This window comes from Zootoca vivipara, chromosome 5 (genome assembly GCF_965207765.1).
Source record: "Zootoca vivipara chromosome 5, rZooViv2.hap1.1, whole genome shotgun sequence".
NCBI classification, from domain to species: Eukaryota; Metazoa; Chordata; class Lepidosauria; order Squamata; family Lacertidae; genus Zootoca; species Zootoca vivipara.
In genome coordinates, this window is record NC_142588.1 from 91783215 (window position 1) to 91809792 (window position 26578).

Below are 26578 nucleotides of genomic sequence, written 5' to 3' on the forward strand. Positions count from 1 at the left end.
GGTAGAAACAGCCTCGATCTTCTGACCCTGGTGGCAAAAATACCACCCAGCCTAGGATTTTATTTTATTTTACCCCTGGGGGGTGGGGGGGAGAGCTCACTGGAGGCTCCGCTAGGCCTCCTATATACAGTTCCGTCCTTCTTCAACCCTCCCGGCGACTTCAGATATTGCCATGAGTTGCCACACTGTTTGGTGTGGGGGCCTGTTTTATATGCTTTTATAGTGTTATTTTATTGCCTTTAAGCTTTATTATTCTTTAATGATGCTTTAAAAAGAAAGAAAGAAAAAGAAAGCATTGTATGCCACTCAGGAAAAATAATAATTAAGCAGTTTATAAATGCTTTTAAATAAATAAATAAATTTGTTTTTGGTTTTTTAATTCATTTTTATTCGATTTTACACACATGAGTTTATAGCAGTACCAATTACATATCCATATAAAGAGATTTCTCTGGATCTCACGACTTCCCCCCATCCCTTCCCTGTGTCCTGATGTAAACATTTTCAACTACATATTATTTCCTAATCTATATTTTGTATTCATCCATATTACCCATAATACCTGTTACACTACAAGTGATATTAGCTAAAGGTAAAGGGACCCCTGACCATTAGGTCCAGTCGTGACCGACTCTGGGGTTGCACGCTCATCTCGCATTATTGGCCGAGGGAGCCGGCGTATAGCTTCCAGGTCATGTGGCCAGCATGACAAAGCCGCTTCTGGCAAACCAGAGCAGCACATGGAAACGCCGTTTACCTTCCCGCTGTAGCGGTTCCTATTTATCTACTTGCGTTTTGACATGCTTTTGAACTGCTAGGTTGGCAGGAGCTGGGACCAAGCAACGGGAGCTCACCCCGTCACAGGGATTCGAACCGCCGACCTTCTGATCAGCAAGCCCTAGGCTCAGTGGTTTAACCACAGCGCCACCTGGGTTATTATTATTATATTAATAATATATTATTAATAATATTATTATTATATTAAATCATTATATTAAAACCCTGCTAATGTTTTAATCTGCTTACCGTGGTCTCCTAAATAAATTATAAAAAATTTCCCATTCCTTTAAAAAGTTTTTGTCCTCTTGGTTCCTGAGCTTTCCAGTCCATTGTGGCGTAGTCCATCTGCTTAGTTTGCCATTCCCCCTGGTAAGGGACTCCTTCATCTTTCCAAGAAAATAAATAAATTAGTATCATTTCTATCGAGAAGCCGAGGGGGTCAGTGCGTGCAACCACAATATGCCCCCCCCCCGACTGAGCCAGTGATGGTATCGCTGAAGGGAGCTCTTACTGTCAGGAAGTTCTTCCTAATGTTTAGGTGGAATCTTCTTTCTTGTAGTTTGAATCCATTGCTCCGTGTCTGCTTCTCTGGAGCAGCAGAAAACAACCTTTCACCCTCTTCTATATGACATCCTTTTATATATTTGAACATGGCTATCATATCACCCCTTAACCTTCTCTTCTCCAGGCTAAACATACCCAGCTCCCTAAGCCGTTCCTCATAAGGCATCGTTTCCAGGCCTTTGACCATCTTAGTTGCCCTCTTCTGGACACGTTCCAGCTTGTTAGTATCCTTCTTGAATTGTAGTGCCCAGAACTGGACACAGTACTCCAGGTGAGGCCTGAAATGGCAGCATTATAGGATGGCCACACTTTTTTAAAAAATTGCCTCTAAAACAAGGATCCTATGCCTTATTTATCTGATATTCCACAGGCCTGATGCTAATAATAATAATAATAATAATAATAATAATAATAATAATAATATATTATTATTATTATTATTATTATTATTATTATTATTATTATTATTATTATTTTACCCCGCCCATCCGGCTGGGTTTCCCCAGCCACTCTGGGCGGTTTCCAACAAATATTAAAATACATTAAAATGTCACACATTAAAAACTTCCCTAACCAGGGCTGCCTTCAGAAGTTTTTTAAATGTCAGGTAGTTATTTATCTCTTTGACATCTGATGGGAGGGCATTCCACAGGGCGGGCGCCACTACCCAGAAGGCCCTCTGCCTGGTTCCCTGTAGCTTTGCTTCTTGCAGTGAGGGAACCGCCAGAAGGCCCTCGGCGCTGGACCTGTGTGTCCGGGCAGAACGATGGGCGTTGGGAGTGCCTTGCAAAACTTACAGCAAGCACCAAAGTTACCGGCAGCAGAAGAGCAACTGGCTCTTCTATTTAAATCAATGGGGGGATGACGACAAATGAATGCAATTCAAACGAATGTAAATATGAAATTCATTTTCTTTCCTCGCAAAGTCCTAGTAATATGCGTGGCCACATGCCTGACCTGCAATGGAAACTCCCCTTCACTCTTCTCTGTAGCTCAGTGGAAGCTGGCCAGAATCTCAGCCTTTCCCTCTTAACAAGTCCTAGCTGCTCTGCTGAATGGTTGATCTGTTGTTTACCAGTAAATACAACAAGTGCCATTTTTCTAGAAAAAGAGGTGCTGGAACTCACCTTGTTCTCTTAGAATGGCAATGGTGCCCACCTGAGAGGTTGCCAGAACTGAATGCAACTATTGAAGTTATTCTGACTCCTGGTGTTCCCTGGTCCTAGCGCAGACCCATTGCAAGGTCTCCAAGGGGTGCTATACAATTCTATAGATGCCTACTCAGAAACAAGCTTCGTGCCAATGAATGGGCCCAGGGTGCCTCCAGGTGGTAATTTTGTGGGATGGAACACTGGGGCAGGCAAGTCACAACAGTTCCTAGAGTGTCCACTAAGAGGAACTCACCTGGAGGGACACCTGACTAAGCTCAGTTCCTGTTTCTCCAGATATGCAGATGAGATTGATTAGCTGGCAGACAAAAGCCCCTAGCCAGCAGCCATTCTCTCTCTTAGTCATTTCTCCTTCAATGGGATTACATCTCCAGAGAATCTCCAGTTAGGATGGTTCTCCCTCTCGGCCTGCTGCCAAGAGAGAGACCAGATGGAGCCTCACTTTACTAAGAAGACTCCAGATGTATATATTTGTAACTTTTCTACGTAAGCCTGCCTTTCTGAGATTATGCTGTTAACTCAGGATGTCATGTGAGTAAACTCTATCTTATTTTAATACTGTGTCGTGTATTTCTTTTAAGAGGGAAAAAGGGGATTTGCCAGGAAATATAATATTGAAGTATAATATTGTTGCAGAGGTTCTAACAAACCTAACGCTCACGTTTTGCTGCGCACAAAAGGGGAATGTCACTCTGCTGATATTGGAAGCTTGCTAACACAAGCTTGGATAGGATCTATCTAATAATATATCCTAATCCACATCCCTAACATGCCCACAAATTTATTGTAGCACCACTGCTGCTCAGTGTCATCAAAATGTTATCCCTTACTTTTTATTGCTGAAAATGTCTATATTTTGAGTATATTTTGGATAAATGCACACTAAATGCTGACAATTTTTTATAAGGACTCTTTTTTAAAAAAAGCAAACTGATATGTGGGGAACTGAATCTAAGATTGGAAAAAAGAGAAACTGACATGTTCAGATTTGTCCATCCCTAATCCGGAAACACCTTTACTCCCAGGTAAGTGCGTATTGGACTGCAGGATGTTGCAAAACTGCATCAGGAAGTGGTGTTGGTGAAGGCACAGGCATTGCCCAATAGGAGCTTTGCATGGCTGGCTTTTCCATAGTTCAAACTAAATGACATTTTTTTAAAAAAGAGAGAGAGGCTGGTGGTCATATAGCACCTGCTTTTCATGCAGAAGGCCCCAGATTCAATCCTTGGCATCCCAACGCAGGGCTGGGAATGCCCCCTCCCCTGAAACCCTGAAGAGCTGCTGCCAGTCAGTGTAGACAATATTAGGCTAGATGGGCCGAGGATATCTGACTCGACATAAGGCAGCTTATAATATTTCTCTGTCACATGCAAGAATTTACCAGTGATGGAAAGAGATACGTTTTTTTTAATGGAACGTAGTAAGGATGGTTTTCCTCACAGGGAGGCACATTGCCTAAGAAAGGTTACGTCAAACTTTCCCCCTTGCTATCCAGGATTCTTCAAACATGTTCTCCCTGTAGTTTCGGAGTCAGCACTTGGGAAACATAGCTTTTATTGCACCACAAGGGACAAGGCAGAAAAGCAGAAACCATTTAAGAGATTGCAACATGCCAACTGGCTTGTGGGGCGAGCGTGAATTAGTACCGGCCGCGTCCCATTTCACAGGTAAGAGGAAGAGAAGAAGACTGGCTCTCAAACTGAGTCAAGGCCCTCTGAATCTGGGGAGGCGGGGATCAAGCTTCCCCTCCGGGTCTAGATATAATTCTTGTTTGCTTCGTTGTAGTCATAGGGGTCCCCTTCAAAGGGCAAGGGGGGAGGGTGGTTGTAGGACCCGTTCAGGAAGATCCACAAAGTGCCCAGGCTCAGAACGGGCATGACCAGGAAGAAGCAAAGGCGGTCCACCGTGCGGGCAATGCTGTTCCAGTTGTCTATCTCCTGCCAATGAAATTGCAAGGTTGGGAGGGGCCCAAAGACCACAAAATCTCTCCCCTCCCACACCCATGTACAGGCCAATTCAAGCACACGCGAACCTTCCCGTTTCCCGGTTGATGCATGCATTCTGCACCACAGCCTGACACAGAAAGTGAGGATATCAAAGGATGCCCTCTCGACAGTTGGGCTGGGCAACAGAGAATAATAGGATTATAGAGCAGGAAGGGAAACCGAGGGCCATCTAGGCCAACCCTGTTTAAAGTAGAATGCTACTGCTTTAAATCATGTGTAGTGCGGACAGGGCATCAATGACTGTTGGGGAGGAATCCTTTGTAATCTAAGGCACTAGCAAGGAGCTGTGGGCTCAGAGGAACCAAAGGTAAACCAGAGATGAGCCGAGATGCTTCTGCCAAGCCCACCTCATTGTAGTCATTCTTGTCTCGCGTGTGCTTCACGATGAAGTTGGCTCCCGTGATCGCAGGCTTGATCTCATTGTAGAGCTGTTCCTGCGTGCCCTCCACCCCGTGGGGGTTTGGCCCTAGTAGACAGAGAGGAGAGAGGCAGTGAGCAGTTTGCACCCAGGAAACAGGTGTGGGGGGTCCTCACAAATGCAGGATGAGGAGGGCAGTCACCGAGAGGGCAGCACAGAATTTGGGTCCCAGCTCCCAGATCAAGCAAACTGGGCTATGATGGGGGGGGGGGAGGAATTCAGTTCAGTTTGCACTTCGGGGTGAAGCTACCCAATTTGCGGTTTCGGGGGGTGGGCGTACAGCCATCCTTCACAGTGCATTTCTCCAGCCAAGTAGTGGGCAGAAAAATGTGTCGGCTGCATATAAAGTCAGTATCAAATATATGTGTGAAAAATATATATGCAAAGAGCACATTTTATTGGGGGGGGACTTCTTTGCAGAAATGTGCATACAGTGGAACCTCGGTTTACGAACACTTCGGTTTATGAATTTTTTGTTTACGAACGCCGCGAACCCATCTGGAACGGATTAATTCACTTTCCATTACTTTGCTCATACCAAAATAAAAACTTAGTTGGTCTTTAAGGTGCTACTGAAGGAATTTTTTTATTTCAATGGGAAAGTTCGCTTCAGTTTATGAACGCTTCAGTTTATGAACAGACTTCCGGAACCAATTACACCCATGCTTCAGGTTAAGTACGCTTCAGGTTGAGCACTCCGCGGACCCGTCTGGAACGGATTAATCCACTTTCCATTACTTTCAATGGGAAAGTTTGCTTCAGTTTATGAACGCTTCAGTTTAAGTACTCCGCGGACCGTCTGGAACAGATTAATCCACTTTCCATTACTTTCAATGGGAAAGTTCGCTTCAGTTTATGAACGCTTCAGTTTATGAACAGACTTCCGGAACCAATTGCGTTCATAAACCGAGGTACCACTGTATTAAGCACAGCTGCTGGCAGATGCATCCATCCCTAATGGAGCTGACCTCAGTGCACTCATAATCAAAAAGGGGCATCGTGGGATCATAGAATTGTAGAGTCATCTAGTCCAACCCCCTGCAATGTGTCAACGAAGAATATCCTCTCTGATCTTTGGAGGTGCTGCTGGGGCGCAGAGCCCCTTGCCAGCCCCAGAGAGGCCTCCCCTGGCCACCCGCTGGAACCAAAACAGGGCCACAGCGAGACTTGGGTGGCCATGCATTCCAGAGGACAGTTCTCTACTTGAATTCATCATAGACTCATAGAACTGAAGCGCAGGAAGGAACCCTGAGGCTCATCTCCTGCAACTAGAGGCAAGGCGGGGCTCTTGCAAGATCTTGCCAGACCTCAAAAGCTGCCTCCTCGTGACCCAAGTAAGTGAGGCTTCAGTGGGGGTGTCCAGAGTGTATGTATGTCTCGCATGCAGGGCAGCACCTTCCTGTTTGGCCTCAGGCGGCAAGATGGGATGGGCCACCTCTGCTTTTCTGCTTAGAGGGGCTCTAATCTGCCTAGGGGCAGCTGAGAGCGTTTCGCAGGCACTGCAGTCTGGTTTGCCACTGATTTGCAAGGTTTCTGTGTTCCCTCCGCAGTATTTAACTTATAAATTAGTCGCCATGCGAATCGTTGTCACTGAGTTGGCTGCATAATGTTTTTGGAATAAATATTCCACAATTTACAAGCAAATGGGTGTGTGTGTGTGTGTGTGTGTGTGTGTGTGTGTGTGTGTGACCACAGAGGTCCCTTTGCTAGGAGGTGGGGGCTGCAGGAAAGGGACTCAGGCCCATGCAAGGCTCTCCTGTCCGTCCGTTCCCCCCCCTTCCCATTGCAACAACCTTGCAGTGTTCATGAATGCGGATTAGCGCAACGTCAGTGCCCGGGCTTTCAAATATTTATCTATTTATGAACAATATTTCTAAGCTGCTGTTCTGATAACAGCAATAATAAAAAGCACAGCCCACAGCAACAGTGCCAGGCACGCATAAAAATTTTACAGCCCAAGCGTTTACACCCACCAGCTAAATTTACAGTCTATAAAAACAATATTCGAATTTCCTAGCAGCCAGCGTGTTTTGGAAGATGGTGCTCTGGTGTTAGATAAAAATTGAGTTTGAATTTGAGCCATGGTGAACCAGAGCGGAGGCACACATGTACGTGTCAGTTTATAATTTTATTAAACTTTCCTTGCTTTTCACGTCTGACCTGATGTGTAGTTATAATGCATATTTTATGTAAGTTGGTTAAGACTTTTTAAAGGATCAATAGTGCTGCTTGAGGTATCTGGTTGGCCACTGTGAGAACTGGATGTTGGGGCACATAGACTAAGGGTGGAGGAGCCTCATGCTGGTCCAGGCCTCTCCCTCTGGCCTTTGGGAGTCTCCCCAGGCCACACACCCCTTCACTCTCCACTGGAGTGTTTTTGCCTGGCTGGACTGTGTCCTAGAACTCTGACCGCATGGCAAGAACTCTTGCTTGCGTGTACTGAGGGCAGAGAGGGGCATGTGAGTGGGCATAGAAACCAGCCTCCAGTCCTTTGCAAACGTAAAACCCACTTTTGCCTTTGGCCCCACCCACCAGGGATATTAAAAAATAATAATTCTATAACTTGTGCGTCCTTGTTTCTCAATTTGACCCTTTTACCTGGTTTTGCAGGTTTTGTGGTATTTTATGCGTTGTGACTTCACACTATTTTTATTGATTATAGTTTTTGTGGTTCTTTGTAGCAATTGTTAAGTGTAAACTGTTTAATTATCATTTGCTGAAATTTAATTCTACTATTATATTCTAATGGATGATTGAATATTGCTTTGTTCGATATAGGTTGTTCATTTCAAACGTGGGTGATCTGTCTATTTTGCTGTTTCTTCAGCTTCGCAAACCGCCTTGTGTATAGCAATATAGAAAGGCGGTATACAAATTAAAAATGAGATGGAACAAAATAAAATATGGCCTGCAGAAAACTGTTGAGAAGAACATGTGGCCCCTTGGGTCTGCGCCAGCAGGGCCCATGTTCTCTTGTGCCTGTCCTGCCCTTCTTAAGTTCTGCCTCGTCTTCTCTCCAAGCCCTCTGAGATGGTGGCCCTCGTCTGGCCCCCTGGGAGCAGCAAACCCCCCCTTGCCCCCCCCCGCAAGCTCACTGGCAGGAGTGGTGCGGCTCGCCAAGCCGTGCCTCTCCGACTGCTTCTCGAACATCAGCTCGCTGCGGGACTTGACAGTGAAGTACTCCTCCGCCTTGGCGATGTAGCCCACCGAGCTGCATCGCCGGATCAGCAGGCCACGCTCGGGCTCGCTCTCGGCCGGTTTGGACATGCGAAGGAGGCGAGGGAGGGTCTCCAGGAAAAACTGGAGTATTGGGGAGACAGGAAAGCAGAAAGGTTGGGGGAGGCAGTGTTATAAGAATTCCAAGGACTCAAATATAATTTCAATGTTCATAAATGTACAAGGCAAACACATACATAAGTATATAAACCACATGTCTAAAATAGTACAGGAAAGCAATCCTGAAGCCATTTTGACCCTCCCAAATTGACCTCAAACATTCCTTTGCCTTCCCATTGTCCTTTTGCTTACAAATCCTATTTTAAGGGCGCATCTGTATATGAATAGGGTGAGCTTGTGACCTGGACTCAGAAACTAAATATTAACCATCACAAAAGAATGGCCAGGCTGCCCAGGTAAAGCATCAGTGACCATTATCAGGTATCCTGGCAGGCAGGATCTCTGCTGTAGACCGCCTCTTCTGTGATGTATGTATGATGTATGGGGGGGGGTCTTGAGCTACAGGATGGGCAATTTGAAAAGTCTATATAAGGGCTTGCACACCATTGTTCTGGGTTGTTGTTCTTATTTTGCACACCTTCCTCCTGTGAGGGAGGGAGTGAGCACCCTGTTGTAACAGTTTAATAAAGATCAAGCTTACTAGCCACTTTGCTTCTCAATATTCTCTGCTTGGCCTCTGTTGTTTTCTCCTACCGATAGAGAACCCACTTAAGGACTCTATGTGGGCTCTTGGATACCCCATAAGGGAAAAGGAGCAGTTTTTTTCTTATAACAGTTGGGAGGAATATCCCATGTCTGCATACCCTCCAACATTCCTCTGATGAAAATCGGGACACGTAAAATCGGGATGTCCATCTTTGGGTGCTGCAAAACCCAGTGAAAACACAGAACCACTGCAAGAACCAGCTCATCCCAGGGACTTTCTGGGATCAAATCAGAAGCTGGGGGGGGCACTTCTGTAATTCTGGGAATGTCCGGTTAAAATAGGGGTGCTTGGAAGGTATGTTGCTGCTGTGCGTTGAGGTCTAAAAACTGGCCTTCAACCCACGCAAGGTTCTTGGAGGCCTCCTTGTGGAAGTGATTAGTCTTTGGGGAAAGGCCATAGCTCAGATGGTAGAGCGTCTACTTGGCATGCAGAAGGTCCTGGGTTCAATTCCTAGCAACTCCAGGTAGCACTAGGATCAGATTTCAGGGCAGTTGTCTACCAGCCCCGTCTGGTACTCCGGTTGAGACCCTACCTGCCCGCGGACTGTCTCGCCAGAGTGGTACATGCTCTGGTTATCTCCCACTTGGACTACTGCAATGCTCTCTACGTGGGGCTACCTTTGAAGGTGACCAGGAAACTACAACTAATCCAGAATGCGGCAGCTAGACTGGTGTCTGGGAGTGGCCACCGAGACCACATAACACCGGTCTTGAAAGACCTACATTGGCTCCCAGTATATTTCCGAGCACAGTTCAAAGTGTTGGTGCTGACCTTTAAAGCCCCAAACGGCCTTGGCCTAGTATACCTGAAGGAGTGTCTCCACCCCCATCGTTCAACCCAGACACTGAGGTCCAGTGCCGAGGGCCTTCTGGAAATTCCCTCCCTGCGAGAAGTGAGGTTACAGGGAACCAGGCAGAGGGCCTTCTTGGCAGTGGCACCCGCCCTGTGGAACGCCCTCCCACCAGATGTCAAAAAGAAAAACAACTACCAGACTTTTAGAGGACATCTGAAGGCAGCCCTGTTTAGGGAAGTTTTTAGAATCATAGAATCATAGAGTTGGAAGAGACCACAAGGGCCATCCAGTCCAACCCACTGCCAAGCAGGAAACACCATCAAAGCATTCCTGACAGATGGCTGTCAAGCCTCTGCTTAAAGACCTCCAAAGAAGGAGACTCCACCACACTCCTTGGCAGCAAATTCCACTGCCGAACAGCTCTTACTGTCAGGAAGTTCTTCCTAATGTTTAGGTGGAATTTTCTTTCTTGTAGTTTGAATCCGTTGCTCCGTGTCCGCTTCTCTGGAGCAGCAGAAAACAACCTTTCTCCCTCCTCTATATGGCATCCTTTTATATATTTGAACATGGTTATCATATCACCCATTAACCTTCTCTTCTCCAGGCTAAACATACCCAGCTCCCTAAGCCGTTCCTCATAAGGCATCGTTTCCAGGCCTTTGACCATTTTGGTTGCCCTCTTCTGGACACGTTCCAGCTTGTCAGTATCCTTCTTGAACTGTGGTGCCCAGAACTGGACACAGTACTCCAGGTGAGGTCTGACCAGAGCAGAATACAGTGGTACTATTACTTCCCTTGATCTAGATGCTATACTCCTATTGATGCAGCCCAGAATTGCATTGGCTTTTTTAGCTGCTGCATCACACTGCTGACTCATGTCAAGTTTGTGGTCCACCAAGACTCCTAGATCCTTTTCACATGTACTGCTCTCAAGCCAGGTGTCTCCCATCCTGTATTTGTGCCTTTCATTTTTTTTGCCCAAGTGTAGTACTTTACATTTCTCCTTGTTAAAATTCATCTTGTTTGCTTTGGCCCAGTTGTCTAATCTGTTAAGGTCATTCTGAAGTGTGATCCTGTCCTCTGGGGTGTTAGCCACCCCTCCCAATTTGGTGTCATCTGCAAACTTGCTCAGGATGCCCTCAAGCCCATCATCCAAGTCATTGATAAAGATGTTGAACAAGACTGGGCCCAAGACAGAACCCTGTGGCACCCCACTAGTCACTACTCTCCAGGATGAGGAGGAGCCATTGATGAGCACCCTTTGGGTTCGGTCAGTAAGCCAGTTACAAATCCACTGAATGGTAGCATTGTCTAGCCCACATTTTACCAGCTTCTTTACAAGAATATCATGGGGCACCTTGTCAAAGGCCTTGCTGAAATCAAGATAGGCTACATCCACAGCGTTCCCTTCATCTACCAGGCTTGTAATTCTGTCAAAAAATGAGATCAGATTAGTCTGACATGACTTATTTTTCAGGAACCCATGCTGACTTTTAGTGATCACAGAGTTTCTTTCTAGGTGCTCACAGACTGTTTGCTTAATGATCTGCTCTAGAATCTTTCCTGGTATTGATGTCAGGCTGACTGGGCGGTAATTGTTTGGGTCCTCTCTTTTCCCTTTTTTGAAAATAGGGACAACATTTGCCCTCCTCCAGTCTGCTGGAACTTCGCCTGTTCTCCAGGAATTTTCAAAGATTATTGCCAGTGGTTCTGAAATCACCTCTGCCAGTTCTTTTAATACTCTTGGATGTAGTTCATCTGGCCCTGGAGACTTGAATACATCTAAACTAGCCAAGTATTCTTGTACTACCTCCTTACTTATTCTGGGCTGTGTTTCCCCTGCTGAATCATCTGCTCCATATTCTTCAGGTCGGGCGTTGTTTTCTTTCTTGGAGAAGACTGAGGCAAAGAAGGCATTGAGGAGTTCTGCCCTTTCTCTGTCCCCTGTTTGCATTTCACCATCTTCTCCTCTGAGTGACCCCACTGTTTCCTTGTTTTTCCTTTTGCTACGGACATACCCATAAAAGCCCTTTTTGTTGCTTTTAACCTCTCTGGCGAGCCTGAGTTCATTCTGTGCTTTAGAATGTTTTATCATGTTTTTAATATTCTGTTGGGAGCCGCCCAGAGTGGCTGGGGAGGCCCAGTCAAATGGGCAGGGTATAAGTAATAAATTATTATTATTATTATTATTATTATTATTATTATTATTACTACTACTACTACTACTACTACTATTATTATTATTATTATTATTCCTGCTCAAACCCAGAGAGCTGCTGCCATTCAGTATAGGCAATAGATGGTCTGAGTGGGTATAAGGCAGCTTTGTGGCCCAGTGGTAATTTGAATCCCTGTCTCCAAGAGGTCCTACTCTGACACACCAACCACTATGCTACACTGCCACGCTGGCGGTATTTTCTGGGCGCATGGTATGTGGGATTTACACATCTCCACCCCTCTCCCTGTTACCCAGCCCTCGCAGCTCACCTCTTTGGTCCAGTCGGTCAGGAGGTGGGTGCTGGGGGTGCGGAAATGGATGTTGAGCTCTGTGACGGTGGCTACCCCCACGGCAGTCACAAGTAGCATGACGAAAAGCAGGTACCTGCCCAGGGAAGGGGAGAGAGGTAGAAGGTGCATTTGAAAGAAATGGGGGCCAATATGTCAGGCTTCCAGGAATCGGCTTCCTCCCCCGTGACAGTGAATAATAAGATCAAACAAAAGGAAGGCCTTACCAGTTAGATTCTTTAATAATCACAGTGAGAGACAAAAGAACAAGTTTGCCTAGGAATGGCGGTGTTCCCAATTAAGGGTTACTCCCCCCTCCATCCCTATTAATCTATGTCACTCCTACCTCTTGTAATCTGAGCTTGTACGCTCTGTGCTTTCTGTTCTGAGACTTTCTGAGCTCTTCTCAACCTTGGGGAGGGCAGTGGAAGAATGCTGTCCAGAGACTGTGACCCTCTCTCTCCCAGTCTTCTTCTAGCTGTTCCCCATCCAGTATTTCCCAGCTTCTGCCTTCTGAACTATGCAAACCACTGTTCCAAATCTATACTGTCCTCCTGCTCCTGGGAAGATTCAGGATCAAGTGGAGGGGGTGAAACCCACCATTCCTCCTCAGCACGGTCCCTGACACAACATTTATGTTTTCAAATGATGGCGCCCTGCACAGCTGCTGCCCCATTCAAGAGCCTTCCAGGCAGCTGCACAATTCATACTGAATGATGGAAATAATCTGAACGAACAAGGAAGGGGGCGAATGCAAAATGATAAGGATCACAAAGGGACGAGCAGGCTGAGAACACAAGGAAAGGCTAGCTGCTAGATCAGGAGGTTCAAGAGGGAGAGCTTAGCCATCACGGCTGGTAGACCTTGATAGCCTTGTCCTCAAAAATAGTTTTCCCAGCAGAGCAAGACTTACTTGCCAATGAGAGGGATGGCTAAGGAGGTGGCTGGGAGACGCTGGGAGATCAGCAGCAAGAAGACAGACTGAGCCAGCAGGATGGAGATGGCCAGGGTCACCTTCTCCCCACCTGGAAGGCACGAAAGGAGGAGCAGAGGGAAGTTTATTAGCCACTTTCCTCTAGGAAGCAAGACATAGAGGCTCACGCAAATAGTATGAGCACTGAAATCAACTGTAACACACAGGAGCAATGAAAACTCAAAGCACACCTGTGCAGGTAGAAGACAGACCTTGCGGAACCCGCCCCACTAAAAGAGGTTCCAAATACCTGAGCGCCTTCAAATTAAGGGTCAGAAGGCTCGGTAAAGGTAAAAAATAAAGAATAAGTTGCCTGGCGCCTGCAGACAGAGAAAGATAGTGCCAGGTGTGGCTCCCTGGGGAAAGCATTTCACAAACAGGGGGGCACCACTATAAAGGCCCTTCTAGAGTAGCACCACCCTCTGGACCTCCCATGGAGGAGGAAGACAGAGAAGAGACTCAGATGATGATCACAGGGTTCAGGGCAGTTCAAGAGGCAATTCTTGAGGCATTGGGGTCCTGAGCCTCATAATTCTCTATAGATCAAACCAGAACTTCAAACTGAGCCCGGAACAGGTGCTACACATCCCGCCCTCATTGGCACATGCTTCGATATAGATAGCTCAGTTGGTTAGAGCAGTGTGCTGATAATGCCAAGGTTGCAGGTTCGATCCCTGTCTGGGGCGGCTGCATGCTCACAGTCAGCAGGCAAGTAGAAAATCAGGATGATCATGAAGGCGATGAGGATGCAGGGGGTGACAATGTTGATGATGTAGAAAAGCGGCTTGCGCTTGATGATGAGGTAAAAGGTGATGTCCTGGTGCTTGTTGCTGTTGCGAGGGACACACGGGTCAGTGTTTTTGCGGGCTGGCCTGTGAATGATCTCCCATTCGCCATTCTCTGGGTAGGAGAGAGAGAGGGGGGGGGGCAGGTCACCAGCCAGAACACTCTGCACATCTGTAAGATATCCACCCTTGATGCATAGAGCAATGCGTATTCCACAGTTCACAGGAACCCAGAATGGAGAGGGCTCCTAGCCATTGGAAGTGTGGCAGCAGAGATCATTCAGTTTGCAACTTAAAGTTTAATTCTGTTAATTTTAAAGTCAACAAGCCATGGCGGTGTTGTTTAGCAGCCAGTCAGAGTGGCACAATCTCTACTGAGGTAACACATGCTCTGCTTGGCTGCGTGGTTCTGAGGAAGCCTTTCCTCTGTATGTCTGCTTGTGCGTCTCCCTGCTTTGTACAAGGCTGTAAGTAAGAAGGACAAAACCTCTCTGCTCCGTTCCTTTCTCCGCAATCTTTTTTTCGCCAGCGGGCTAATTTTGAAATTTGGGAGAAAGTGCCAAGGGGGCGGCAGTCACAATATGGCTGCCGTCGAAATGTAGAGGGGCACAATATGGCTGCTGTTGAGGCGCAGCATAATACAAAATGGCCGCCACATCTAAAAGAGTAGGAAGAAGAGACAGGGACCCCCCACCACCAGTGATAAAAGGCAGTCACATCAGCCAGTGCCACACGGTCACAGAGAGAAGCTCCTCTGTTCAGAATGGATGTGAGGGCAGGCGTCCAGTCCTCACATCCAGAGTAATGTGCATATGCTCAAGGGGACATTTTCAAGGTAGGAGAGGCCAATCCAGTGCAAACATGAACCGAGTAGGAAGATCAAAGCATCTCTTCTCTACAGTTGATATTTGAGGGGTTATTGACTCAGCCTCCATCTGCAATAAGAGGCTAGCAGATGGGAGTCCTGCAACAAAAAGCTGCAGCGCTTCTGCTGAGAACTCCAGCCACTCCATCCCATCCCTTCTATCCCTGCCCCCCGCCAGCTACATAAAGCAATGGCACACAGCGAATTGGATCGGAAATAGGGTGAATTACCGTGCTATTACTGGATCTGCCAAGTGGAGATGCTGTGAGGATCACAACAAGATAATTGTGAGAAGGAGCTTTGAACGCTCTGCAAGTTCCACATAAACGCGAGGAATTATTATTTTGTATTGACGTGCCGTGGTTGCAAAGTGCTGCCTTAATGCTTTATTGTCTTGAAACCCTGCACGGGGACTCCCCTGAGTGCTCATTCAGATGCTGATAAATAAAATGACTCCCCAGCTCTTAACAGGGATGTCGTGAGCATTCAAGGAGAGGGGGGACATACGCACAAGGCCCATGAACCAGGAGGGAGGCAGGCAGAATGGACATTGGGCATTCTCCCAGACAGGGCCGTCTTAAGCCCATCCAGTGCCCTGGCGCTAAGGTCCCTCCAGCGCCCCCCTCCAGAGCCTCTCCAAGGGCCCGGGAGTGCCAAGCGGACCGCGGCAGCAGCAGGAGGCCACCTCCAAGGACTCCGCACTGCGCCTCCTTCTCGTTTCCCCAGCGCTGGGTTCCGCTCAGTCAAGCTTCGCTACCAGCTCACGCACCGCGGGACCAGAAAGAGTTGCTTGGGCGCTGTGCGCGCGCTGGTGGCGAAGCTCGACTGAGCGGAACCCAGCGCTGGGGAAACGAGAAGGAGGTGCAGCGTGGAGTCCTCGGAGAAGGAGCGCAGTCCTGGCCAGATCGCCGGAACCCTGCGCTCACTTGGTGCCCTTCCAGCGCCCTCCAGTGCCCGGCGCCGTGGTTCTCCGCACCACTAGCCTCTATGGCTAGGACGGGCCTGCTCCCAGAGAATGCTGGGAGATGTAGTTTCATTAAGGGTGCTGAGACATATAACTCTGTGAGGGGGTAAACTACAGGTCTCAGGATTCTCTAACTGAAAGGTCTAACCTCAGGCCCTCCAAGCCACTCTTTCTGGCCCTTGAAACTTTACCCATGCCACACCCTTTCTATCCTGGCCATTCCCTCTCCTGGCCACCTTGGGTTTTTCTTCCTGAATGGGTTGTGTCCTTGAATCCTGACAATGCCTGCCTGGAGGAGAGAAAGGTGTGTTGATGTGTCAATACTAGCCTACTGTACAGTGCCGGATTTAGGTTTGATGAGGCCCTAAGCTGCTGAAGGTAACGGTGCCCTTTATATGTCCAGCTGTCCTTTGTCAACAACAAATTATCGCTGTTTTCTGTGTTGAATATATGCTCTATGGTAATTGATGGACCTAATAGGTACCTAAAGCCATAATGGGATCAAAAATTAATAAATTATGTATTCCATGAAATCAATCAGGAGGCATAAGACTCATATCCTTAGTCTATGCTGCCTGATCACCAGTCGACAAGCACTCTTTAATATTAGATAACAGGTATAACAGCTTGGCCTCCATTCAACTGGGCTGCACTGCGATCTGCAGCTGCATGCGACATGTTGCCCTGCAAACAGTCCATGCAGAATGTAGGCACCCTATATACAGAAGTGAGCAAACCAGTGATATTTTAGGGAGCAGGCTAGCAGGTGGGGCCCATTACTTACATCATAGGAGCCTACATTTTTAAATGTATTTTAATCTTGTTGGAAGCCGCCCAGAGTGGCTGGGGTACAAATAATAAGTTATTATTATTATTATTATTATTATTATTATTATATTATTATTATTATTATTATTATTATTATTATTATTATTACACAACACAAAACACTGTTGCTGTACTGTATATAGGTTTGTTTTTATTTGTTTTTTATCTTAGATTTTGGAAATGTACATCCACTTTTTTCCCCTTTAAATTTTTTGGGGACCCCCAAGAGGGCGGGGGCCCTAAGCCAGAGCTTGTTTACTGTACAAAAGTGAAAATTGTACACGTTGCTCTGCCCAGTTTGCCTCCTCTAGCCCCACCCACTGCCCACACGGGACCCTTAGAATGTTGCCCAGATTGGAAAGCAGCCCTTGGGGTGGAGAATCTCCCCCCAGCGGTTGAGGACGATGGTTTTCTGCCCTATTGGGACACCTCCTCCCACCACTGCTGATCCCCTTAGAGGAGGACACCCCCTCCCCCCCCCCCCACTTACCGGTGAATCCTTCTGGGTCAATGATGATCCACTGCACCACGTACCAATTCTCGGTCTCTTCGTCTTTCTTCGACATGAGTTCCATGTTGATCTCGTTGGCGCTGTACATCAGAGAGCTGGGGAAGGTAGGCGGAAAGCCAGTCAGCAGAGAATCCCAGTGGCAGAAGGTTCTACAGATGCCTTTGAACGAACCCTCTCTAATATGTCCCCTCTGCCCCACCAAGCAAACTTAATAAAGCTGTTTGAAGCCTTTTTAAAACACACACACACACACACACACACACACACCCCACATGGTAACCTCATGCCCAGCGGCCCTCCAAACCTCAATAGCTGTGACTCCTGCAATACAGGGGTGTCAGGAGTATGGGCAGGAGTCAGGCTCTGGGGCCTGTAGTGCTTTGCAGGACTGGGGCCTGCCTCAGCTTGTGCTGGAGAGGCAAGGAGTGGTCACTCAGGTGAGGCCTCAGCTTGTGCTGGAGAAGCAAGGAGTGGCCACTCAGGTGAGGCCACTTGATACCTCACTGCACCTGGTGGCAGGAGCTGGGAGGGATAAAAGCTCAGCATTTCCCTTCAGCTCTTTGCCACAGCAACGCTATCCCTGCCTGGTTGCCTCTGGCCTCTTGCTCCTTGAACCTTTGCCTTGCCGACACCTTGTTCCTTGGACCCTCGCCTTGCCGACGCCTTGATCCTCAACCCTTGGACCTTTTGCCTTGACTCCCAGACCTTCGCCTCTGCCTTGCTCCTTGACCCTGCGACTGCCTGCTGCTGGACCCTCAGCCCTGCACTTGTTCCTGCTTCTACACCACCATCTTGCCTCTGGTCCTGACGCCCGCCGACCGGACCGTGACAAGGGGGTTGAATTAGAGCAGGGATGTCCAAACAGTAGATCACAATCTACTGGTAGACCCCCGGCTGATCCTGGTAGATCGCAGGATCCTTATCGTGTACAAAAAGTTACGGGGGGGGGGGAGAGCTAAAAAGCTCTGTGCAATCCTCCCCCCAAAAAGCTCAACAACTCTGGGCAATCCATCCACCCCACACACGCTCCTCCTCCCTCCAAAGACAATGGGTAGATTACTGCCATTTTTTAAATATACTGGGAGTAGATCACAGTCTCTTGGGAGTTGGACATGCCTGTATTAGAGCGAACCAATTCTGTGATCAATGTGTACCCAAAAGGAGAGAGCATGCACTAGACAGGGTAAAGCGAGCATAGCAATACGTATATTACCATCCGAAAATGCATTATACGAGGGGAAATGGTTTGCCAAAAAAAATGTGTGAATTAGAATAACAGAATCATAAAACTGTAAAGTTGGAAGGTGTACCCCAGGGCTATCTAGTCTAAGCCCCTGCCGTGCAGGAATCTTGCTCCCAGCATGGGGTTCGAACCCATGACCCTGAGGCGAAGAGTCTCGCACTCTACTGAATGAGCCATGTGGCTCTAGTTTCTAGGGACCCAACCACACAACCACACACATGCCAAAGAAGGCCAGCAAGGGGGCTGGAAGTTCCTCACGTGAACTTCAAGGTGCAGTTCTGCCAGTCGAAGGGGAAGTAGTTGACGTTGATGGGGCAGGCGCTGCGGAAGATGGTGGGCGGCAGCCAGTAGACGCCGCCGTCCGAGGAGAGGAGGATGTTGGCGTAGTAGGTGGCCTCAAAGGTCCCGTCGTTGCTGCAAAGGAAGAGGAAGTTGCGGGGCTGAGGAGAGCATCGTCCTTCCCGGGGAACTGCTTCCTGTCCACTGAGGCAAGGCAGGCCTCCAAGAAGACACTGGGCAGGATCCAATGCCAAGCTAAGGCGATCCTCCCGTCCATGCGGGTGTTTCTGCTCACCACGTAGAACCGTGGCCTCTGTCCTCCCCCGGAAACCAGACCTGGCCCACCCAGGAGGCGAAGTGAAGCTGCCCTCTCAGTCGGTAGAAGCCACGGAGGTATCTCCCCCCCATGGGTGACCCCCACCACCCTAGTGGAGCTAGGGGCACTGTGATACAGTGGTTCCGCTCCTTCCTCCTGGGCCGTGTCCAGAAAGTGGTGGTGGGGGATGAGTGTTCAGACCCCTGGGCCCTCACTTGTGGGGTGCCTCAGGGTTCTGTCCGCCGGGAGAGATCATCAGGGGGTTTGGGCTGGGTGTCCATCAATATGCGGATGATACCCAGCTCTACCTCTCTTTTAAATCGGAACCAGTGAAGGCACTCTACCTCTACCTCTGTGAGTACCTGGAGGCGGTTGGAAGATGGATGGCGGTTAATGTATTGAGGTTGAATCCTGACAAGACAGAAGTACTCGTCAGGATTCAACCTCAATACATTAACCGCCATCCATCTTCCAACCGCCTCCAGGTACTCACAGAGGTAGAGGTAGAGTGCCTTCACTGGTTCCGATTTAAAAGAGAGGTAGAGCTGGGTATCATCCGCATATTGATGGACAGAAGTACTCTTCTTGGGGGACGGGGGAGGGCAGGTGTGGAAGACTCCCTGGTCCTGAATGGGGTAACTGTGCCCCTGAAGGACGACGTGCGCAGCCTGGGAGTCATTTTGGACTAACAGTTGTCCATGGAGGCACAGGTCACTTCTGTATCCAGGGCAGCTGTTTATCAGCTCCATCTGGTACACAGGCTGAGACCCTACCTGCCCGCAGACTGTCTCGCCAGAGTGGTGCATGCTCTAGTTATCTCCCGCTTGGACTTCTGCAATGCACTCTACATGGGGCCACCTTTGAAGCTAACCCGGAAACTACAACTAATCCAGAATGCGGCAGCTAGACTGGTGACTGGGAGCGGCCACCGAGACCATATAACACTGGTCCTGAAAGACCTACATTGGCTCCCAGTACGTTTCTGGGCACAATTCAAAGTCTTGGTGTTGACCTTTAAAACCCTAAACGGCCTTGGCCCAGTATACTTGAAGGAGCGTCTCCACCCCCACCGTTTTGCCCAGACACTGAGGTCCAGCGCCGAGGGCCTTCTGGCGGTTCCCTCATGGCGAGAAGTGAGGTTACAGGGAACCAGACAGAGGGCCTTCTCGGTAGTGGCACCTGTCCTGTGGAATGCCCTCCCATCAGATGTCAAAGCGATAAATAACTACCTGACATTTAGAAAACATCTGAAGGCAGCCCTGTTCAGAGATGCTTTTAATGTGTGACATTTCAATGTATTTTTAATCTTGGTTGGAAGAGTGGCTGGGGAAACCCAGCCAGATGGGCAGGGTACAAATAAATTATTATTATTATTATTATTATTATTATTATTATTAGGTGCCGATTTCCATGAAGATTATTATTACTTCTCAAACCTGTATACCACCCCCTTCATCTGTAGATCTCTGGGAGGTCTGCAGCATAAAAATACTAATATAAAAATGCATAATGCATAATCAAAACAAAGATAAATGAATACCCCGCCCCCCGACCTCCCGCTCTCACAAACACATTTAAAAGGGTATCAGATGTTAATCGCTATGCAAGCTTTAGAAGACATCTGACGGCAGCCCTGTATACTATAGGGCAGCTTTTTAATGTGTTGTGTTTTATTATGTTTTTATATATTTTGGAAGCCACACAGAGCGGTTGGAGCAACGCAGTCAGATGGGCAGGGTATAAATAATGAAATTATTGTTGTTATTATTAATAATAATCAAAGGCCTGGTTGAAGGTAAACGTTTTCGCTTGCCACCTAAAGGCGTATAACGATGGCACTAGCCGAACCTCCCTAGGGGGAGCATTCCACAAATCTTGCGAGATCTCGTGGGGCGTCCGAGATATCGTGAGATTTCGGCGAGATCTCGCTGGGAAACGGCATTGCTTCCGACTGTGGAGATTGTGCGGCAATGGTAGGGCCGGGCAGCACTTCCCATTTTGCCTCTGGTGGCAACACAGGGCGTGCCACCCCTGCCCTGCAGCCCATGTAGGAAAGAACCAGCCTGGAGGGAGACATCACCCGCTAATGTTCTGAAGAGCCAGCTGCCTCGGAAAGCAGAGGAGCATGGTCCCCCTGATTTGGCGACCCTAAGGGCGACTTAGCTGATGCTCACTTGTTCTCCAGGACAATCTGAGGCAGCCACAGCATGTCCGGCGGCAGGCGGAGCACACTGATGCCGCCAAATTCTGTCTCGTTCCATTTCAGCCGGTAGTCCATCCACCCCTGCGGGGATTTAGTTTATTTTAATTACCTGCAAAAAAAATCTATAATGCCAACGTTAAGAGAGAGAGAGAGAATTCACAGCAGCAAACAGCGTGAAATCAACAATAAAGTTACACCTACAAAACAGAAGCCAAATGCGCCATGAATCAGGAGTTCAAATGAGCACATTAGCTCAGCTGGAAGTACAGTAGAAGATATACAGTAGTACCTTGGTTCTCAAACGCCTTGGTCAGGGGTTGGCAACTTAAGGCCCATGGGCCACAAGCAGCCCGTGGGGGGTCATTTTGCATTACTTTGTATGGGAAAGCGCACCTTGGTTTTGGAACGCATTGGTTTTGGAATGGACTTCCGGAACGGATTAAGTTTGGGAACTAAGGTACCACTCTGTGTGTACACACACACACACACACACACACACACACACACACACACACACACACAATTCAATGATCAGTCTTTGATTTGGGTTGGAGGGGCTGGCAAGGGCTTTCTCCTACTCACATGCTCAATCCAGACATTGCTGGTGAGAGTTTCGTCGGCCTCTTTCTGTAACAACACACAATAAGGGAGGATCAGACCCAGTGGCATGGGAGCGAGTTGTGTGTGTCCCCCCCCCCCAAGCTCAACAACTCTGAGCTGCCGCCCCTTAAAAAAGCTCAACAACTTTGGCATGTCTCCCCCCCAAAAAAAATAAAATAATAAAATTGGGGGCACTGGGCAGTTTTTGCACCCAACAGCCCTGGGTACCATCACTTTTGTCACAGAGGATGCTGAAGCTTTGAAATTAGGCTGCCCGGATTAGGAGGAGCAAGAGAGGGGAACAGGAACACAGGAAATTGCATCACACCAAAGCAAAGCATTGGTCCATCTATCCCAGACAAAAGACAATGGCTCTTCAGAATGCACACAATAAATTTATGGGGATTGCAATTGTAAAATTGGGACGAGCCTTGGGGGTAATCTGATCTAACCGGCAGGGCAGGATCTGCAACACAGGACGCAGATACAGGAGCCCTGCGGTGACAGCCATTGTCTGAGATGATTTTAAACCAGAGCTTGGACAAAATAAGAACCTTGCTGGATCAAGCCATTGACTAGTTCAGCATCCTGTTCTCACAGTGGCCAGCCAGATGCCTGTGGAAAACCCACAAGCAGGATCCAAGCACAGACCTCCTGTGGTTTCCAGCGACTGGCAATCAGAAGCCTCACTGTCTCCAACTGTGGAGCCACTTGTGGCTAGCAGTCCTCGATAGCCCTCTCCTCCTCCTCTATGAATTCATCTGAAATATACTCGGACATCATCTAACCGTCTTTTAAAGACAGCTAGTCCTTTTCAAATCCTGGAGGTTAGGTCTATCAACGGCTTCCAGCCACAACAGTGAAATGGGAGCGTCCATGTTCCGCAGCTGTGCACCTCCAGATGCAAGGTGTGGGGAGGGGCCATGGGCTTCCCAAAGGCATCCGGTTGGCCCTGTGGGGAACAGGAGGCTGGGCCAAATGGGCCTTTGGGGGGGGCGATCCAGAGGGGCTCTTATGCTCTTCATGTAAGATAACAAGTGATGATGACAAGTTGCTGGTGGATCCCAGAAGGTGGGCTCACCAGGGAGACGAGATTGGAGAGGGTCAATGCCAGGGAGACAGTGACGCTTTCGTCCTTGGATTCTACAGGACGCAGGTTCTTGTTGTAGCCTTTCTCCTCAAAGAGGTACTTGATGAGCCGCTCTTCCATGTTCACGCCCAGGGCTGCTGGAGGGAAGGGGAGAGAAGCAGGGGGGTGCGGTGGTTCATCCCAGGAGCTGGCCAGAGAAGCGGCAGAGCCTTGCTCCAAGCTCAGCCTTCCTGCAAGCTCAGACATTTATTTATTTATGTATTTATGTATGTATTTATTTATTTAAATATGTATACCGCCCTTCATCTGTAGAACTCAGGGTGGTTCACACACAAAAGAAAGACAACAAAACCACACATGAAATCTATATATAAATGTAAAATTTGTGAAAGTGTGGGCTCCACTTTTCTCCGTAACCGCTTGACCGATCATTCTGAAATTTTGACACACAACGATCCAGCCCACTCTCCGAGTGTTCCTAGAAAAAAAAATCCCTCAGAACTCACACCTGCGCAGGTACAGACCTCTTTTTCAACAAAGTAAAACAGCGCCCTCGAGTGCATTTCCTCCCACAGTACACCCTCCCTTCCTGTGAATCTACACCACACCCACAAACCCCACCTCCACCACAAGATCCACCACTCACATATATCCATCCGGCAGAGGTATTGAAGACCTCAGCAGAACTGAAAGCAGGCCTTTTACAGCAACAAGGCCCAACATTGCCAAGTGGAGGTAGGGGCCTGCCTGGGGTGGGGTGGGGCTGAATAGAGGGCAGGGATAGTTAATGGGTCACAACAGGATGGGGGGAGACAGAGGGATGAAACCTGCCCTCTCCACAGTGTCTCGCCTCGGCTCAGGGGGACTCTGAGGCTCAGGGGGATCTGAAGAGGGGCTATTACCCTCCATCTCACAGACTAACGCACAGCAACGCGTGCAAGGCCAGCTAGTGCATAATAAAAAACACGAGGCAATACCTCACCCCCCCCAAAAAAAAACAGATTTAAAAGGGTATCGGATGTTAATGAGCCCATGGCCTGGTTGAAGAGGAATGCTCTCACCTGGCACCTAGAGGGGCATGATGAAGGAGTCAGCTGGACCTCCCTGCGAACAGCACCCCACAAATCTTGCAAGATCTCGTGAGAATCCGGTGAGATCTCGCTAGAAATTTATTTCATGTAATACATACACTGCCCGATCGCAGGAAACAAGCTAACCTCAAAGCCGTTTACGAAAGAGAAGACAAAACAATAAAAATACCGGTAGGAAAATAATAATCAATAACAACAATTAAAAACTTTCAAAGAGTTAAAATAACAACAGGCTAGAAACAGATTAGAACTCGCACCTGCTTTCTGAACATCTGGGTAGGCTTGTCTAAATGAAAATGTTTTCGGCAGGTGCTAAAAAGAGGGCAGTGATGAATTCCTCACGGCAGCCCTTTGAGGTAGGCTAGGCTGAGAGACAGTGTCACCCTGTGAGCTTTCTGGCCGCGTGGGGATTGGAACCCTTGTCTCCTGGGTCCTGGTCTGACACACCAACCATTACACCACATCGGTTCTCAGTTTAGCCCTTCAGCAATATCCTGGATGTTGCTGGAGGCAATATCCCTCTGCTTCTGCCCCTCTTTTGAGTCAAGGCAGCTGCAATGCAACAAACTCCCTTTTCTTCGAATGCTCTCTGCGCAGGAACACTCACCGTGGAGCATGAAATATGAGAAGAAAAGAGTTCCCCTGAGCAAATGCAGAGTGCCCAAAGCCCTTCCCCGTCTCCACCATCTGGTAAGAAGTTTCCAGGTTCAAGATTGTGCCTTTCTCTAAGAAGGGATGAAAAATAAGTATCCACAAGAATTTTGGGGAGTAAAATGTGAAAATTCTCACATAGAAAATGAGAAGAATTGTGCCTATGTTTTTTGCCTCATCTATCAGCTTAGATAAATGCAGGAAGCTGCTTTTTTTATTCATGGAAGCAGAGAATCAGGGGGTTCTGGTTTCACATGAAGGGGGATATATAATGAAATGAAAAGGATATTTAAAATAACCTTTGTAAAATAAATAAAAAACAGAAGATTTTCCTTTGGGAGTTATAGGGAGAGAACAACCTAAAATGTATAGAAACTTATTCATGTATGCTACTACAACGGCAAGAATGTTACATGCCCCAAAATGGAAAGAAGCAGAAGTCCCAGTAAAGGAAGAATGGATACAAAAACTTATGGAATATACAGAAATGGTGAAAGTTACCAGAAAAATAAGAAATCAAGATAACAATTTTAAAAATAAAATGGAAATGGTTTATTGAATATTTACAGATGAATTATAAACAGATAAAAACATTGGCAGGGTTATTGTAATAACCTCCAGTTTCATAAGAGTATATATTTAAAGAAGATGAATAAATTAGCAAATAAATTTCATTTGGATATGCAGAAGTGTTAGAAACAAAAGGGGGATGGAAGTCAGGTTCTGAAATGTCAAAATGAATGTAAAATTAGTGAAATATATAAACTTGAAATATAGATAGATAGATGATAGATAGATAGATAGATAGATAGATAGATAGATAGATAGATAGATGATAGACAGACAGATGATAGATACATGATAGAGATGAGATGATTAGATAGGTAGATAGATACGGTAGATAGATGATAGATAGATGATAGATAGATAGATAGATAGATAGATAGATAGACAGACAAACAGACAGACAGATGATAGATACATGATAGAGATGAGATGAGATGATTAGATAGATAGACAGACAGACAGGCAGGCAGGCAGGCAGACGGGCAGACAGACAGACAGATAGAATGAAGGGGGAGAAATGTCCCTCCTTCTCCTTCTCCCTCCTGTTGATGCCAATAGCCTGAACCCCAGGGCTCCTCACTAGAAGTGCCCCATTCCACATATCCACCTCCAAGTCTCCCAGCTTTGGAAGCCACCTTCTTGCTGGGAGCACCTCCTGCGGCTTCTCCCACTAGGCCCAAGTCTGCAGGCCCTGACAGGCAGCGGCATCCTTACCTGGGAGGATGAAAGCCCAGAGCAGAGCGAGTGTCCGCCTGTCCATGTTGGCACCCGGGTCGCCTGTGCCGTCTCCGTGCCCTGCTCACCCTCCGAATGCCTCAGCCGTGTGTTTTTTTCCGAAGGGGACGGAAGTACGAGCTGGGACCGTGACTTGGGAATGCGGACGGATGGCGGCAGCTGCAAGGCTGGCAGGGGCAAGCGGGGGGGGGGGAATTAGAAAATAGCTGCAGGACCGAAGAACAAGAGACAGCAAATCTATCCCTTCCTTCCCCTCTCTGAACAAAGAGGGACATTTTGCTCTGGGTAAACGAGCGGCGAAGAGTTGGCGGGGCTTGAGCTGCCCCACATGGGGGGGGGGCAAAGCACCCCGATTCCAGCCTGACCCGTCAGTAGGCAAGGTGTAGTTTTTGTGCTGTGACCAAACTTTGAAAGCAATGCTTTCAAATTCCACTTGCTGGAAACTGCTGGAGGAGTGAATTGTTCTTGTGCTTGGATTTGTAGGTTTCTCACAGGCATCTGGTTGGCCACTATGAGAACAGGATTCTGGATTAGGTGGACCCCATTTGGTCTAGTCCAGCAGGCCCTTCTTAGGTTCTTAAATGGGTGCCTCCAAATGATGCTGAGGCCAATTATTAAGCTTCATTCCTTATTTTCATGGAAGTTCAAAACTTAAACAAAAACTTCACAATGGCTCTGCCCCCCAATGGGGATGGCAGG

At 47.8% G+C, this 26578-nt stretch overlaps 1 protein-coding gene across 2 annotated transcripts; it reads right to left on the reverse strand.

Annotated features, from left to right (window-relative positions):
- Window positions 1-3901: 3901 nt before the first annotated feature.
- Window positions 3902-26000, reverse strand: CHRND (cholinergic receptor nicotinic delta subunit). Of its 2 annotated transcripts, none has more exons than XM_060274295.2 (12): window positions 25859-26000; window positions 22827-22972; window positions 21728-21772; window positions 21117-21226; window positions 18606-18761; window positions 17084-17199; window positions 13851-14051; window positions 13092-13203; window positions 12161-12275; window positions 8033-8237; window positions 4867-4985; window positions 3902-4450 (listed from the first exon to the last, which is right to left on the reverse strand). In XM_060274295.2, exons 1-12 carry the CDS (start codon window positions 25902-25904, stop codon window positions 4268-4270), a joined length of 1554 nt encoding a protein of 517 aa, XP_060130278.1. In that variant the 5' UTR covers window positions 25905-26000; the 3' UTR covers window positions 3902-4267. The 2 variants fall into 2 exon arrangements, with proteins under 2 accessions (XP_060130278.1, XP_060130279.1); XM_060274296.2 differs by having other exon boundaries at window positions 22827-22969; window positions 25859-25993.
- Between the last annotated feature and the right edge of the window lie 578 nt (window positions 26001-26578).